The sequence below is a fragment of the Artemia sp. Qi Xiang Cuo genome, chromosome 4 (assembly GCF_049724085.1).
Source record: "Artemia sp. Qi Xiang Cuo chromosome 4, ASM4972408v1, whole genome shotgun sequence".
NCBI lineage: Eukaryota > Metazoa > Arthropoda > Branchiopoda > Anostraca > Artemiidae > Artemia > Artemia sp. Qi Xiang Cuo.
This window is the reverse complement of record NC_142797.1, coordinates 35702474-35718375: the sequence shown is the minus strand read 5'-3', so window position 1 is coordinate 35718375 and position 15902 is coordinate 35702474. Positions and strand designations below refer to the sequence as shown.

Genomic DNA, 15902 nt, shown 5'->3' with positions numbered 1-15902 from the left:
TGAAACATCAAGAGAATGTAACAGTGACAAGGTAAACCACGACAAAACACTACTGAAATATTCCAGCTCTTACATTTCAGCGAGAATCAATTACCTTGATTTGACGAGAATCAAATCAAGAGAATGTAACAGTGATAAGGTAAACCATGACAAAACCCACTGAAATATTCCAACTTACATTTCAACGAATGAAATCCAATATGAACTTTGAAACATCAAGAGAATGTAACAGTGACAAGGTAAACCAAGACAAAACACTACTGAAATATTCCAACTCTTACATTTCAACGAAAAAATTCCAAAATGAACTTTGAAACATCTTCAGATTGTAACAGTGAAAAGGTAAACCACCACAAAACACTACTTATACGACCCCAGGGTATAACTTACAACCCTTGCCCTGAGGGCTCTAAAGGGGGTTATCATCCTCAAAGACCTAATTTCAGAAATTTCAACTACGTTGAGCAAAATGGATATCTCAAAATTTTGATCGGATGTGTTTGGGGAAATGGTGGGCGTGGGAGGGGTGTTAGTTGACTTCCAATCAAATTTTGTGCCCCGCTACCAGTGTAGGAAAAAAAAGAGTACACATCACTGCTACCCATGCAAATAAGTGATATCCGTGTTATTCAAGCTAGGGGACTCAAGGTTTCCTGTATTAAGTTTTCAACTATGAAGCCTGCAATGGTGTACTATTCATGTCTACCCTCTGCCGTGTTTTACCGATTTCAGCCTGGTTTTTGAAATTCCCATAAACTTCAATATAACATTTTACTATCAAAACTAACGGAGATATTAATTGTCATTCCTGAATCAGCTACAAATGGCAATTTTTTCTCACTAGCCAATCTTGTTCAAATGTGTTTTTTTTTTTTTTGGGGGGGGGGGGTTACCAGGCGCTGTGGTTGCAGTTACAGCTGCAATTATGATAAGTCTCTGCGTTGGGTAAGGACCTTCGAGCTGAAATAAAATTTCCAAGTCATCTTTGAAATCTCAATTGGCACATCTTAAAAAAAAAAAAAACTATGTATCTGGAGCCTACACAAAAAATAACCCCTTTTGCTACAAAATATTCTTGAGCGTCGTCCCTATAGGGCTAAAATCTTTTTGTTTCAACTTTCAAGTCTTTTAAACTTTTATTGAAGTATCCTTATGAAAAAAAAACCCGGCAAAACTTACTTCTTTTTCCCTGTGGGCTTCAAATATGTAACATTTTTAATGGAACTAATTTTGAAGTGTCTCTCAATGCCTTTAAAAATGGGCGTGGTGCCCCTTTCCCCTAGTTTGTTGGAGAAATAGACAGAAATGTTGAATACATACAACAACTTCCTTATTATTTGAATCCTTAACCCAATTTGTGGCCTGTATGAATGGTTTTTACTGAATATTCACTTCAATTTACTCAGTGTTTTGAATGTTTGTGAAACCGCTTCAAACTGCTCATAGAGGAGTTATCTAAAAATTTTAATCTTTTTAGGCGTAGCTATTTCAAATTTTGAAGCGTTCTCCCAGTACTCTCTCAAGGGGACATGTCTATCCTTGACACGTCGCGTTATTATCGTTTCCCTACAACCCAGTCAATAATGTATAGAACATTTTTTGGTTAACTGTATTGATTTTAGATATAGGTTTGTTGAGCTTCAAAGTAGAAATCCAGTACTATACTACAGACTCAGTTATTAAAAATATCGTCTTCGTTCATTTCGAAATTTTTTCTGGAACGTTGTTCATTTTGCCTGAACCATAAATGGTTCATTCGTAATTTCAAGACCAGGTCTGGGCTAAAGAAAAGAGGAGACGTTTGGTTTTTATTTCTCATAGGAATTAAAAACTTCTAGTGTCTCCGATCCTATAACATTATCAAGTTAAGCTAAACAAATGAAATTCACGCAAATCTAGCGCCACAACCAGCACAGCGATGCAGAATTCGATTGGAATGAATAGGAATTTCCAGGATTTTCCTTCAAAATTCTACACCAAGTTGTTTTCTTTTTCTCTCAAAGATCAACTTAAAATTCTGGTCCTATCCCACTTTTGTCTGAAAGTTTGACTAGTAACCAAAAAAGAACTTGGTCCATAACATTTTCAAACGAAAATTTGGAACATATAACTTACTTCAGCTACAAATATTTGTGTCAACAAAAGTTTTCACGAAATGGAATAAAATCGGATCCAAATGGTTTAATAATTTAGTGTTTTTTTTTTTACAGAGCAGGCAGACCTTATCCCAGATCATTACGAAATCATGCGTAGCGCCCACTTGGAAGATAGACAACTGTTTTTCTTACAGTGTGCCATGGAAGAGAACTGTGTCTCTAGCAGTGCTTATCGTCTTCAAAAGGAAGATGCAAATTGGCATTTAGAAACTAGAAGACTGCTAAGATTTACAGCACGTATAACAAACATAGGAACGGCAGATTTCCGACCATATATTCCACGTCACTTATGGGAATGGCATGCCTGCCATATGTAAGCATATAACTCTCCAAAAACTAGGATGTATTTTAAGGGGTCTTAGAAATAGAGTTCTTACGCATGGGACATCCAAAAACCTCAGAAGACAGTTAACTATATATTTTTAAGTTAAAGCTCTTACCCACCCCGCTCATCTCCAGTTTCAATTTGTATTGTTTCCTTCCGGTTACGTTTTGTGTCCTACCTTATTTCATTTCGATTGTCTGATTTAAAGTGCAGCCATTCTTTTTTTCTTATCTTTTTTTCTTTATTTCAAATTCAGTCTTCCCCTGGATAAAACTGAATAGCTAACATTGAAGAAACGAGAGTTCTATTAATGATAGAAATAAAGTTTTCACCTCAAAACCCTCAATCCACCATTTGGCTTCAAGAGGATATTTTTGTTAAGCTGATCAAGTGCAACATTTACTTTTTTTACATGCTTGTATTTTCTCTAGGTACCTCATGCCATAGAAAGTTGGGTGGTTTCAAGAATTTCATTATTTTGAGCTAAAGACTTTACCAAGATAAAAAAAATATATATATAGTTTCCAAAAATATTTAATTAGGATTTTAAAAAAATAATCTAGGTGATAGGTGGTGCCTGTAAAATGGATTTTAAATGGAAGAGGAGAAATTACTGTCCTGCACTCCCGTGTTAAATGCTTAGAGTTAACAAACACTGAGAGATAAATACAAAAACAAAATAAAATACAAAAACAAAACAAAATACGTTTGAAATATTTTCACCTTTCTTACTTTTATAAATGAAAAATTATCAAAACCTTAAGGAAGAAATTTCAGTATATGGCAATTAAACTGACAATCCACGGTCATTTTTTTTTTTTTTTTTGTTTTTCTTTTTCAGTAAAACACAAATTGTGTTCTGGTCTTGAGAAGTCATAGCCTAGTGGTTATCAGCCCTATTCATGTTAATTTTTGCTTGTTTTGAGTTTGACTCGGCTATTTATTTTAATTTCTGGTCGTTTTGAGTTTCATTTATTTATTGATTGTGATTTGTGATAGTTTTATGCTTGGAAGATTATTTGACTTTATTTTTGCTAGTTCTTGGCTTAATGGAGCTCTTTACTTTTCTTTGAAAAACTTGTCTTGTGAAAAAAAGTTTTTAAATTTATTTCTGTTCGTTTAATATTGACATAGTCTTTTTCATGGAACAATTAATATTGTATATCTTTTCGGGTTTCTTCAATAAGAATACATAGTATGGGTTGTTATTTTAATGTTGCAGAAACTTTTCAACAATTTTTAATCCTGACAAAAACAGTATTTTTTAATTTAATTTTATAGTTTCTGAAAATGACCTGAAAAATAAAATTTAATATCATTCCCAAAATCTAAATTGTAAGAGCAGAAGCAGTAATAATAGCCTAGTATCACCAGAAGTTTCCACTTAATACCCCCCAGTCGTTCTCGATATATTGCTGAGGTCACTTATTGGCAACCATAAACACAATGCCTTTTGATTTTTGTTTAAAGCAAGATTTAGTTTTAAAGTATAATTGGCCAATTGCGTAACTGGGGGGGGGGGGGGTTGACATGCGTAGTATCCATAGAGACATAGTTGCTGGACCGTTCTACTATGCTGAACAAAATGACAGTCTCAAAATTTTGACAGGATGCGTTTGGGAAATGAATGGGCTTGAGAGAAGGGTCACTTGCCCTCCAATTTCTTGTTACTCTTAAAAAGGAAACCAGAGTGGAGTGCAAGGGGGAGGGCTTGCCATTTCATATGACCAGTAAAAACAATTTAAACACGTAAAACAAGAAAAACGTATTTAAAATATTTCTTGTTTCCAGTAAAATGCCAACCAAGTTCCGTTCATAAAAAACCATGGGGGTTGTCAATCCTACTCATGTTAATTTTCGCTCGTTTTGAGTTTGACTCGGTTATATGTTGTATGATTTAAGTGAACAAAATCCGTTTAAAATGTTTTAACTTTTTAAACTTTGATAAATTGAAAATTATTGAAACTTTAAGGAATATATATCAGTATATGTATACTAAACTGACAGTCCACAGCCATTTTTTTTTTTTTTTCAGTAAAGTGCAAATTATGTTCTGGTCTTGAGAAGGTAAGGGGGTTATTAAACATATGTACCATATATATATATATATATATATATATATATATATATATATATATATATATATATATATATATATATATATATGGTACATATGTTTAATAACCCATATATATATATATATATATATATATATATATATATATATATATATATATATATATATATATATATATATATATATATATATATATATATATACCTTATATGACCCCAGGGTTAACTCACCTTACCCTCAGGGCCGTGAGGGGGGATAGGTGGATTGTCATCCTCAAAGAAATAATTTCCGGTCCTTTAAATTACGTTGACAAAAAGGGCTATCTCAATTTGATATGTTTGGGAAAATAGTGGACGAGGGAGCGAGGGTTAGTTGCCCTCCAATCACTTCCGACTATTAGAACGGGCACTGGTCCTTTCAATTTCCAACCGAATAATCTGTTTTCAAAGTTTCTAAGACAGCAAATGACCATCTCCAAATTTCTTTTAGATGCATTTCGGGAAAATACGAGGGGGTATTCACCCTCCGATCACTCTGAATCTTAAAAAGGCACTAGAACTTCTGATTACGGATCCAATGAGCCCCTCCGAAAACTATACGATCACCCTTTCTATATATACCTTATATGCCCCCCAGAGCATAACATAGAACTTTTGCCTTGAAAGCTTTGTGGGGGTTGTCATCCTCAAAGACATAATTTCCGGACCTTTCAATTATGTTGAACAAAATGGCTATCTCAAAAATGTCATTGTATGCGCTTGGGGAAATGGTGGGCGTGAGAGGGGGGTTAGTTGCCCTACAATTACTTTAGAGTATTAAAAAGGGCACTGGCCCTTTGAATATCCAATTGAATGAGCTGTTTTTGAAGTTTTTACGACAACAAATGGTCATCTAAAAATTTCTGTCAGCTGTATTTCGGGAAAATACAAGGTGTGCGGGTGGTGGGGTATCCAACCTCCGATCACTCTGATTCTTAAAAAGGGCACTTGAACTTCTGATTACGAATCCAATGAGCCCCCTCGGAAATTTATACGATCACCCTTTCTATATATACTTCATATCCCCCCCCCCCCTGAGGACAACTTCCAACCCTTGCCCTGTGGCTTCTGGGGGGGGGGTTTATCCACAAAGACATACTCTTTTAAACTTCATTTGCGTAGAACAAAATGGCTATCTCGAAATTTTGATTGAATGTTTTTTGGAAAATGGTGGGTGTGGGAGGGGGGTTAGTATCCCCCAATCATATTCGACTATTAAAAATAGCCCTTTCAATCTTCAATTGAATGAGTCTTTTTCGAAGTTTCTATAACAACAAATGGTCATCTCAAAATTTCTTTCAGATGCATTTCGGAAAAATACGAGGTGTGGGGGTATCCACCGTCTGATCCCTCTGAATGTTAAAAAGAGCACTAGAACATCTGATTTCCGATCAAATGAGCCCATTCTGGGGTTTTTAAGATCACCCTTCCTAAATATACCTTATATACCCCAGGGCATAACTTATAACCCTTGCCCTGAGGGCTGTGGGGGGGGGGGGTTGTCATTCTTAAAGACATAATTTCCGGGCCTTTCAATTACGTTGAACAAAATGAATATCCCAAAATATTGATTGGATGTGTTCCGGGAATTTGTGGGCCAGGGAGGGTCTTTAGTGCCCTCCAATCATTGTTTACTATTAAAAAGAGCACAAGCCCTTTGAATTTTCAATCCAATGAGCCCTTTTCGAAGTTTTTACGACAACAAATGGCCATCTAAAACCTTCTATCAGATATATTTTGGGAAAATACGAGGTGAGGGGGGGGGGAGGTATATATCATCCCATCACTCTGAAACTCAAAAAGGGCAGGAAAACTTCTGATTAGAAATCCAATGAGCCCCTTTGAAATACGATCAGCCTTTCTATAGAAACCTTATATGCCCCCAGGGCATATTTTTTTTTTTATTCCAATATTCACGGCACCAGGTACTTCAAAGTATCTGATAGGCCGCTATTCATTTACCTCTTTCAATGGCCTCGACGTTTTAAATGTCTATTGAACCTTCTTTTGAAGGTGTCAACAGAGGGATTTGCAGGGATAATATCCCCAGGAAGATCGTTCCAGATAGAAGTGCAACGCCGGATGAAGCTGTTCCTCAAGTACTCGGTTTTCGGCGTATCCTCCTTTAGATAATTGGACCGAGCTGTGTGCCTTCGTGTCTGCCTCTTCGGCTGGACAAAGGGGGGCGCAATTTGAGAGAGCTCGTCTGGAGGGAGGCGAATTCATGTACTTGTAGGAAACTGACCAATCAAGGCAGTTTCCAATCAAGGAAACTGCCGATCAAGGTAGTTGTTCCAAGAGAGATCGGTGGAGAAATGAATGCCCAGTAGACGAAGCTCGTCGACTCTCTTTATAGCTTCATTTTTTAAGATGAAACTGGGGTGTTCACGTGGCACCTTTGATCGGGTAGTTAGAAGCTCCTTTGTTTTCGATGCACTGAAGTTTATCATCCATGCATCAGACCACTTTTAAATTTTCAAAAGATCCATCTGTAGGGAAAGGGAGGCTTGTATTGGGTTTTCGTGTTTAGGGACGGCTGAGTGTGTCGTGGTATCGTCGGCAAAGTGATGCAGAGGGTTTGCAAGGTTGTCTCCCATGTCGTTTATGTAGATAAGGAAAAGCGTAGGTCCCAAGACACTGCCCTGGGGTATCCCTGCTTTCACTGGATATTCGCGGGAAATAAACCCGTCAAGAACAACCCGCAGTGAGCGATCGGAAAGAAAGCTCCCAATCATTTTAACAGACATCCACGAACACCATACACATAGAGTTTTTTTAACAGACCACGGTGCCATACTCCGTCAAAATCTTTCGCAATGTCGAAGGATAGTAGCCTGATGTTGTATCCCATTGCCAGTAGTTCTATCCACTCCTGATACTGGGCCACTACGCAGTCTATTGTTGAGCGTTTCCGGCGGAATCCATATTGGCGATCGCATAGAAGGTCATTTGATTCCAGGTACTGATGAAGTGTTTTATTGGAGACATTCTTGGCAAATTCTCCAACACAGGAGAGAAGGCTAATAGGCCTGTAGGAGCCCACGCTCGTTGTATCATCCTATGGCCTTAAATTAATTACAACATGGGCGTACTTCAATGATTTTGGTGAATCTCCGGAGCGAAATAATAGCCAAAAAAGCAATAACAAGGGTCCAGCTAGTTCGGCACTGCAGGACTTGAGGACAACATTTGGTAATGTTGTCGGTCGGAGAATTTTGGCACTTTTCTACCGTCATCGTCTAGATTCGAGAATTTGGCAAAAGCCTTAGCAAGAGTTTCAGCCTTTGCCTGTGGATCTTGTACCACTGTCCCGTCAGTCTGAACAGACGTAAGTGGTGTCCCCTTTGACGAGGGTAAACCCTCCTTGACAATTCTTCATCAACTCTTTGCCGAAGCAAGTTGAATCTTGGAGGGCACCTTTCTCCTTAGATTTAACCCGGGCCTGCCGTATAACACGAACTGCATCTTTGCATACAGTCATGAATGCAATTCTGTCCTATTCGCTCTTTGAAAGTATCCATCGCTTGTGTGCCTTTTGCTTTGCTCGGATTGTCTTCTTACACTGGGAGTTGAACCAAGATTTGTCCTTACTGGACACCCGGATCCGCTTCGAAGGGATATCCTTTTCGACAGAGTCAACTATGGCCTGCTGGTACTTATCTGCAACTTTCTCTGGGCCTTCCAGGAGGAAGGCTCTCCACAGCTGAGAAAAAAGAGTGTTTCTCAAACCGTCCCAATCACCTCTTTTGTATAGCCAGATTGTTCGTTCATGCTTTACTGGAGGCGCAATACGTAGGTTTCCACGTGCAACGACGGCAACGTGGTCACTGGTGAAAGCATGAGCGTCTAACTTAAAGGAGTCAGGGTGATCTGTAAGGAAAAGGTCAAGACGAGATGATCCGTTTAGGCTGTGATACGCGTCAAAATCGACAAGTTGTTCCTGCTCATAAGAGAAAGATAGATCATACAAACCCGACCCCTCCGTATCAGTACCTTTGCAGCGAAGCCACACGCTATGATGGAAGTGGAAGTCTCCATGAAGGATAATGACAGACTTAGCGTACTTGCCCTGAATATATTCAAGGGAAGTTTCAAGGTAGCTGGTAATCTGGTAAGTTGGAGGGTTATACACGGTACTGACAATCCCGGATTTATTTGGAAGGGTCACCCTGACCCACAGAACTTCTTCGCCTGCTGGATCTGGTATGTTCGGGCACGAATAAGGTACATGGCTCTGTAGATAAACAGCGACACCACCTCCTCCTTACTTAGTGCCGTCAGTGCATTCTCGATCCCGCCTGAGGAGCGTGTATCCTTGTATGGTAGCCTCACTACTCTGAATTTCTTGGTTTAGATTGGTCTCAGTGATGCATATGATAGATGGCTTGACCGAGTTCACTAAATGTAAGAACTGGTCAAACTTAGATCTGAGACCTCGTACATTGCAGTGGGCTACCGTAAACAGGTCCGTTTGGATGGTCGGTGGACGTGCTACAGGTCGTCGTTGAAATGGCGGTTTGGTCTCTGTTATATGTTGTATGATTTAAGTGAACAAAATCCGTTTAAAATGTTTTAACTTTTTAAACTTTGATAAATTGAAAATTATTGAAACTCTAAGGAATATATATCAGTATATGTATACTAAACTGACAGTCCACAGCCATTTTTTTTTTTCAGTAAAGTGCAAATTATGGTCGGTGGGTTATTAAACATATGTATCATATATATATATATATATATATATATATATATATATATATATATATATATATATATATATATATATATATATATATATATATATATATATATATATATATATATATATATATATTTTTTTTATATATATATATATATATATATATATATATATATATATATATATATATATATATATATATATATATATATATATATATATATATATATATATATATATATACCTTATATGACCCCAGGGTTAACTCACCTTACCCTCAGGGCCGTGAGGGGGGATAGGTGGATTGTCATCCTCAAAGAAATAATTTCCGGTCCTTTAAATTACGTTGACAAAAAGGGCTATCTCAATTTGATATGTTTGGGGAAATAGTGGACGAGGGAGCGAGGGTTAGTTGCCCTCCAATCACTTCCGACTATTAGAACGGGCACTGGTCCTTTCAATTTCCAACCGAATAATCTGTTTTCGAAGTTTCTACGACAACAAATGGCCATCTCAAAATTTTTATTAGATGCATTACGGGAAAATACGAGGGGGTATCCACCATCAGATCACTCTGAATCTTAAAAAGGGCACTAGAACTTCTGATTACGGATCCAATGAGCCCCTCCGAAAACTATACGATCACCCTTTCTATATATACCTTATATGCCCCCCAGAGCATAACATAGAACTTTTGCCTTGAAAGCTTAGTGGAGGTTGTCATCCTCAAAGACATAATTTCCGGACCTTTCAATTATGTTGAACAAAATTGCTATCTCAAAAATGTCATTGTATGCGCTTGGGGAAATGGTGGGCGTGGGAGGGGGGGGGGGGGTAAGTTGCCCTACAATTACTTTAGAGTATTAAAAAGGGCACTGGCCCTTTGAATATCCAATTGAATGAGCTGTTTTTGAAGTTTTTACGACAACAAATGGTCATCTAAAAATTTCTGTCAGCTGTATTTCGGGAAAATACAAGGTGTGCGGGTGGCGGGGTTATCCACCCTCCGATCACTCTGATTCTTAAAAAGGGCACTAGAACTTCTGATTACGAATCCAATGAGCCCCCTCCAAAGTTTATACGATCACCCTTTCTATATATACTTCATATCCCCCCCCCAGGACAACTTACAACCCTTGCCCTGAGGCTTCTTGGGGGGGGGGGTATCCTCAAAGACATACTCTTTTAACCTTCATTTGCGTAGAAAAAAATGGCTATCTCGAAATTTTGATTGAATGTTTTTTGGAAAATGGTGGGCGTGGGAGGGGGGTTAGTTTCCCCCAATCATATTCGACTATTAAAAATAGCCCTTTCAATCTTCAATTGAATGAGTCTTTTTCGAAGTTTCTATAACAACAAATGGTCATCTCAAAATTTCTTTCAGATGCATTTCGGGAAAATACAAGGTGTGGGGGGGTATCCACCCTCCGATCACTTTGAATCTTAAAAAGAGCACTAGAACTTCTGATTTCCGATTAAATGAGCCCATTTGGGGTTTTTATGATCACCCTTCCTAAATATACTTTATATAACCCAGGGCATAACTTAAAAACCTTGCCATGAGGGCTGTGGGGGGGGGTGTCATTCTTAAAGACATAATATCCGGGACTTTCAATTACGTTGAACAAAATGAATATCCCAAAATATTGATTGGATGTGTTCCGGGAATTTGTGGGCCAGGGAGGGTCTTTAGTGCCCTCCAATCATTTTTTACTATTAAAAAGAGCACAAGCCCTTTGAATTTTCAATCCAATGAGCCCTTTTCGAAGTTTTTACGACAACAAATGGCCATCTAAAACCTTCTATCAGATATATTTTGGGAAAATATGAGGTGAGGGGGGGGAGGTATATATCATCCCATCACTCTGAAACTCAAAAAGGGCACTTGTGAAACTTCTGATTAGCAATCCAATGAGCCCCTTTGAAATACGATCAGCCTTTCTATAGAAACCTTATATGCCCCCAGGGCATAATTTTTTTTTTTTTATTACAATATTCACGGCGCCAGGTACTTCAAAGTATCTGATATGCCGCTATTCATTTACCTCTTTCAATGGCCTCGAGGTTATAAATGTCTATTGAACCTTCTTTTGAAGGTGTCAACAGAGGGATTTGCAGGGATAATATCCCCAGGAAGATCGCTCCAGATAGAAGTGCAACGCCGGATGAAGCTGTTCCTCAAGTACTCGGTTTTCGGCGTATCCTCCTTTAGATAATTGGACCGAGCTGTGTGCCTTCGTGTCTGCCTTGTCGGCTGGACAAAGGGGGGCGCAATTTGAGAGAGCTCGTTTGAGGGAGGCGAATTCATGTACTTGTAGGAAACTGCCAATCAAGGCAGTTTCCAATCAAGGAAACTGCCGATCAAGGTAGTTGTTCCAAGAGAGATCGGTGGAGAAATGAATGCCCAGTAGACGAAGCTCGTCGACTCTCTTTATAGCTTCATTTTTTAAGATGAAACTGGGGTGTTCACGTGGCACCTTTGATCGGGTAGTTAGAAGCTCCTTTGTTTTCGATGCACTGAAGTTTATCATCCATGCATCAGACCACTTTTAAATTTTCAAAAGATCCATCTGTAGGGAAAGGGAGGCTTGTATTGGGTTTTCGTGTTTAGGGACGGCTGAGTGTGTCGTGGTATCGTCGGCAAAGTGATGCAGAGGGTTTGCAAGGTTGTCTCCCATGTCGTTTATGTAGATAAGGAAAAGCGTAGGTCCCAAGACACTGCCCTGGGGTATCCCTGCTTTCACTGGATATTCGCGGGAAATAAACCCGTCAAGAACAACCCGCAGTGAGCGATCGGAAAGAAAGCTCCCAATCATTTTAACAGACATCCACGAACACCATACACATAGAGTTTTTTTAACAGACCACGGTGCCATACTCCGTCAAAAAGCTTTCGCAATGTCGAAGGATAGTAGCTTGATGTCGTATCCCATTGCCAGTAGTTCTATCCACTCCTGATACTGGGCCACTAGGCAGTCTATTGTTGAGCGTTTCCGGCGGAATCCAGATTGGCGATCGCATAGAAGGTCATTTGATTCCAGGTACTGATGAAGTGTTTTATCGGAGACGCTCTCGTAGACTTTGCCAACACAGGAGAGAAGGCCAATAGGCCTGTAGGAGCCCATGCTCGTTGGATCGCCTTCTGGCTTTAGAGTAGGTATAACATGGGCGGACTTCCATGTTCGTGGGAAGGCTCCGGAGCGAAAGCACAGCCGGAAAAGCAATGACAAGGGTCCAGCTAGTTCGGCACTGCAGGACTTGAGGACAACATTTGGTATGTTGTCAGGACCCGTGGCTTTGGTCACATCCAGATGTTGCAGAATGCGAAGGATTTTCGGAGCAGAAAATTTCACGCGTTCCAGGACAGTGCCGGTTCGGTCGGATAATTTTGGCACTTTTCCACCGTCATCGTCTAGATTCGAGAATTTGGCAAAAGCCTTAGCAAGAGCTTCAGCCTTTGCCTGTGGATCATGTATCACAGTCCCGTCACTCTGTACAAAAGGAATTGGGGTCCCCTTTGACGACGGTAAAGCCTCCTTGACAATTCTTTACCAACTCTTTGCCGAAGCAAGTTGAATCTTGGTGGCGAATTTCTCCTTATAGTGAACCCGGGACTGTCGAATCACTCGAACTGCATCTTTGCGCGCATTTATAAATGCAATTCTGTCCTCTTCGCTCTTCGAAAGTAGCCATCGCTTGTGTGCCTTTTGCTTTGCTCGGATTGTCTTCTTACGCTGGGCGTTGAACCAAGGTTTGTCCTTATTGGACACTTGGATCCGCTTTGAAGGGATATCCTTTTCGACAGAGTCAACTATGGCCTGCTGGTACTTATCTGCAACTTTCTCTGGGCCTTCCAGGAGGAAGGCTCTCCACAGCTGAGAAAAAAGAGTGTTTCTCAAACCGTCCCAATCACCTCTTTTGTATAGCCAGATTGTTCGTTCATGCTTTACTGGAGGCGCAATACGTAGGTTTCCACGTGCAACGACGGCAACGTGGCCACTGGTGAAAGCATGAGCGTCTACCTTAAAGGAGTCAGGATGATCTGTAAGGAAAAGGTCAAGACGAGATGATCCGTTTGGGCCGTGATACGTGTCGAAATCGACAAGTTGTTCCAGCCCGTAAGAGAGAGATAGATCATACAAGTCCGACCCTTCCTTCTCAGTATTTTTGCTGCGAAGCCACACGCTATGATGGACGTTGAAGTCTCCATGAAGGATAATGGCAGACTTAGCGTACTTGCCCCGAATATATTCAAGGGAAGTTTCAAGGTAGCTGGTAATCTGGTAAGTTGGAGGGTTATACACGGTACTGACAATCCCGGATTTATTTGGAAGGGTCACCCTGACCTACAGAGCTTCTTCGCCTGCTGAATCTGGTATGTTCAGGCATGAATAAGGTATATGGCTCTGTAGATAAACAGCGACACCTCCTCCTCCGTATTTAGCGCCGTTAGTACGCTCTCGATCCCGACTGAGGAGCGTGTATCCCTGTATGGCAACCTCACTGCTCTGAATTTCTTGGTTTAGATTGGTCTCAGTGATGCATATGATAGATGGCTTGACCGAGTTCACTAAATGTAGGAACTGGTCAAACTGAGATCTGAGACCTCGTACATTGCAGTGGGCTACCGTAAACAGGTCCGTTTGGATGGTCGGTGGACGTGCTACAGGTCGTCGTTGAAATGGCTGTTTGGTCCGAGGCTTTTTGTTGTTAATTATAACCAGGTAAAAGAAGCTTTGCCGGGTGGTTACCCCAACAAAGCCCATAAATCCATTGCCATGCATCATTAGACAGGGAACGGTGCCACCTGCCACGCACCTCATTACCGCATCTTCAACATGGAGGTGGTACCTCATAATGGGTTAGGATTCGGCACAAGTGCCTCCCACCCTTGCTCTGAAGACTCTGGGGGGGGGTCATCCTCAAAAACATAATTTCTGAACCTTTTAACCACGTTGAACAAAATGGCTATCTGAAAATTGTTATGGGATGCGTTTGGGGAAATGATGGGCGTAGAATGAGTGTTAGTTTCCCTCCAATCACTTTCGACTATTAAAAAGGGAACAAGCCCTTCGAATTTCCAATCAAATAAGCCCTTTTTGAAGTTTTTACAACAACTCATTCGATACGAAGTGCCCTGGTCTAAAAGAAAAAAAATACATTGTGCCCACGTCACTCTTTACTTAGGCAGTGCTATTGCGCTGCCTATGATAGATGGGTTCTTTTTTAGAAATATTAAGCAATTGAAAACAAATACAAATTTTTTGACTCGCAGCATTTTTTATGAGTAAACTCTTTGTTTTTCTATAATACCGAAGGGGGATCGAGGGGGGATTGTGAAACTGGTGGATTGAGGGATGAAGGATATTTATTACGGTAAGAAAGTTTGAAAGCCTATTCTAATAACAGATTCGCGAAGACTGAATGTATTAAGGCCCTATTTCTAAAAAAAAGGGATGAAGAGCCTTAAGACAGTGTGTTTTTACACCTAGATTGTCCTAGATCGGGGTTAGTCTTTTAGATCCACCTGAGGGGAACTTTTTTTTACATCCATTTCCTGTATGTATTTACTTACCAAAATTGTTTATGATAGATTTCTCTTTCTCTCAAAGGACTAACTAAATCCTTTCCTAACTGGATATTACACAGCATATTAATGCATGGAAATTATCTTGGAGCCCAACTTCAAAAATAGTGCCACCAAAATATTATATTTAATAGTTCGGTTGAGCCTTGAGAAAAGTAAACAGTTCCACCTCTGTTGATTGTCGACAAACATACATATTGCCCCAATAAAGGGACCAATAGGGCTCGGGCCATAGATAATTCAATATCAGAATGAATAAATCTCTGAAGAAGTAGCTTTAGAGCTAAGTTTTTGTAGAACCAGTAAACAATTCTGTGATAATTTGCAATGATAAGTATGAGTACTTATCGGTAAAAGCTATAAGGAATAGCCAAACAACACCAAACAGAACTGTTTTGTTCTTCCTATGAAATTAAATTTAAAAAAAAAGTTTTTTCAACTGAAACGAAGTAAACATGAAAACTTAAAACGAACAGCAATTATTATGTATATAAGGGGGATCGCCCCCTCGTCAATACATCACTCTTTACGCTAAACTTCAAATTTTTTCCCAATTCCTTAAAAATGTCTCCTCAATCACAAAGGCCGTTTAATTAGAATAAATAGATCTTTTAAAAGTATTAAAAAAAACTTTAGCATAAAGAGCGAGGTATTGACGAGGGGCGAACCCTCCCCCCCATACACGTAATAATTTCTGTTCGTTTTATGTTTTAATGTTACTCCTTACTTTCAGTTAAAAAAAGATCGTATTTAAGATCGTATGCTTTACCCTCCCACACCCCCCTAATGTGCAAATATATAGCCCAAATTTGTTCATAAACTATCATATTTTCATCCTATTTTGATTTATTTCATTAGCATTAACCAAACTTCACTTCTCGCATGTATCCTGGATTTTAGAACAGTACAGCCAATACTATATGTAAACAATGGGTTAAGTTCAAAACTTGCAGCCCTTCCCCTGGGGACTTTGCGAGGTAAAGTAATCCTCAAAGACATAGTTATTAGATTTTTTGAATA

General features: G+C 39.4%; 1 protein-coding gene across 1 annotated transcript in view; it reads left to right on the top strand.

Moving 5' to 3' along the window:
- The window catches only part of Loxl2 (Lysyl oxidase-like 2), a 175964-nt gene that overhangs the window by 142207 nt on the left and 17855 nt on the right, over positions 1 to 15902 (top strand). Inside the window, exon 6 of the mRNA XM_089087513.1 lies at positions 2211 to 2469. Within this exon, the coding sequence (XP_088943639.1) occupies positions 2211 to 2469 (259 nt within the window). The remainder of the gene's footprint in view (positions 1 to 2210; positions 2470 to 15902) is intronic.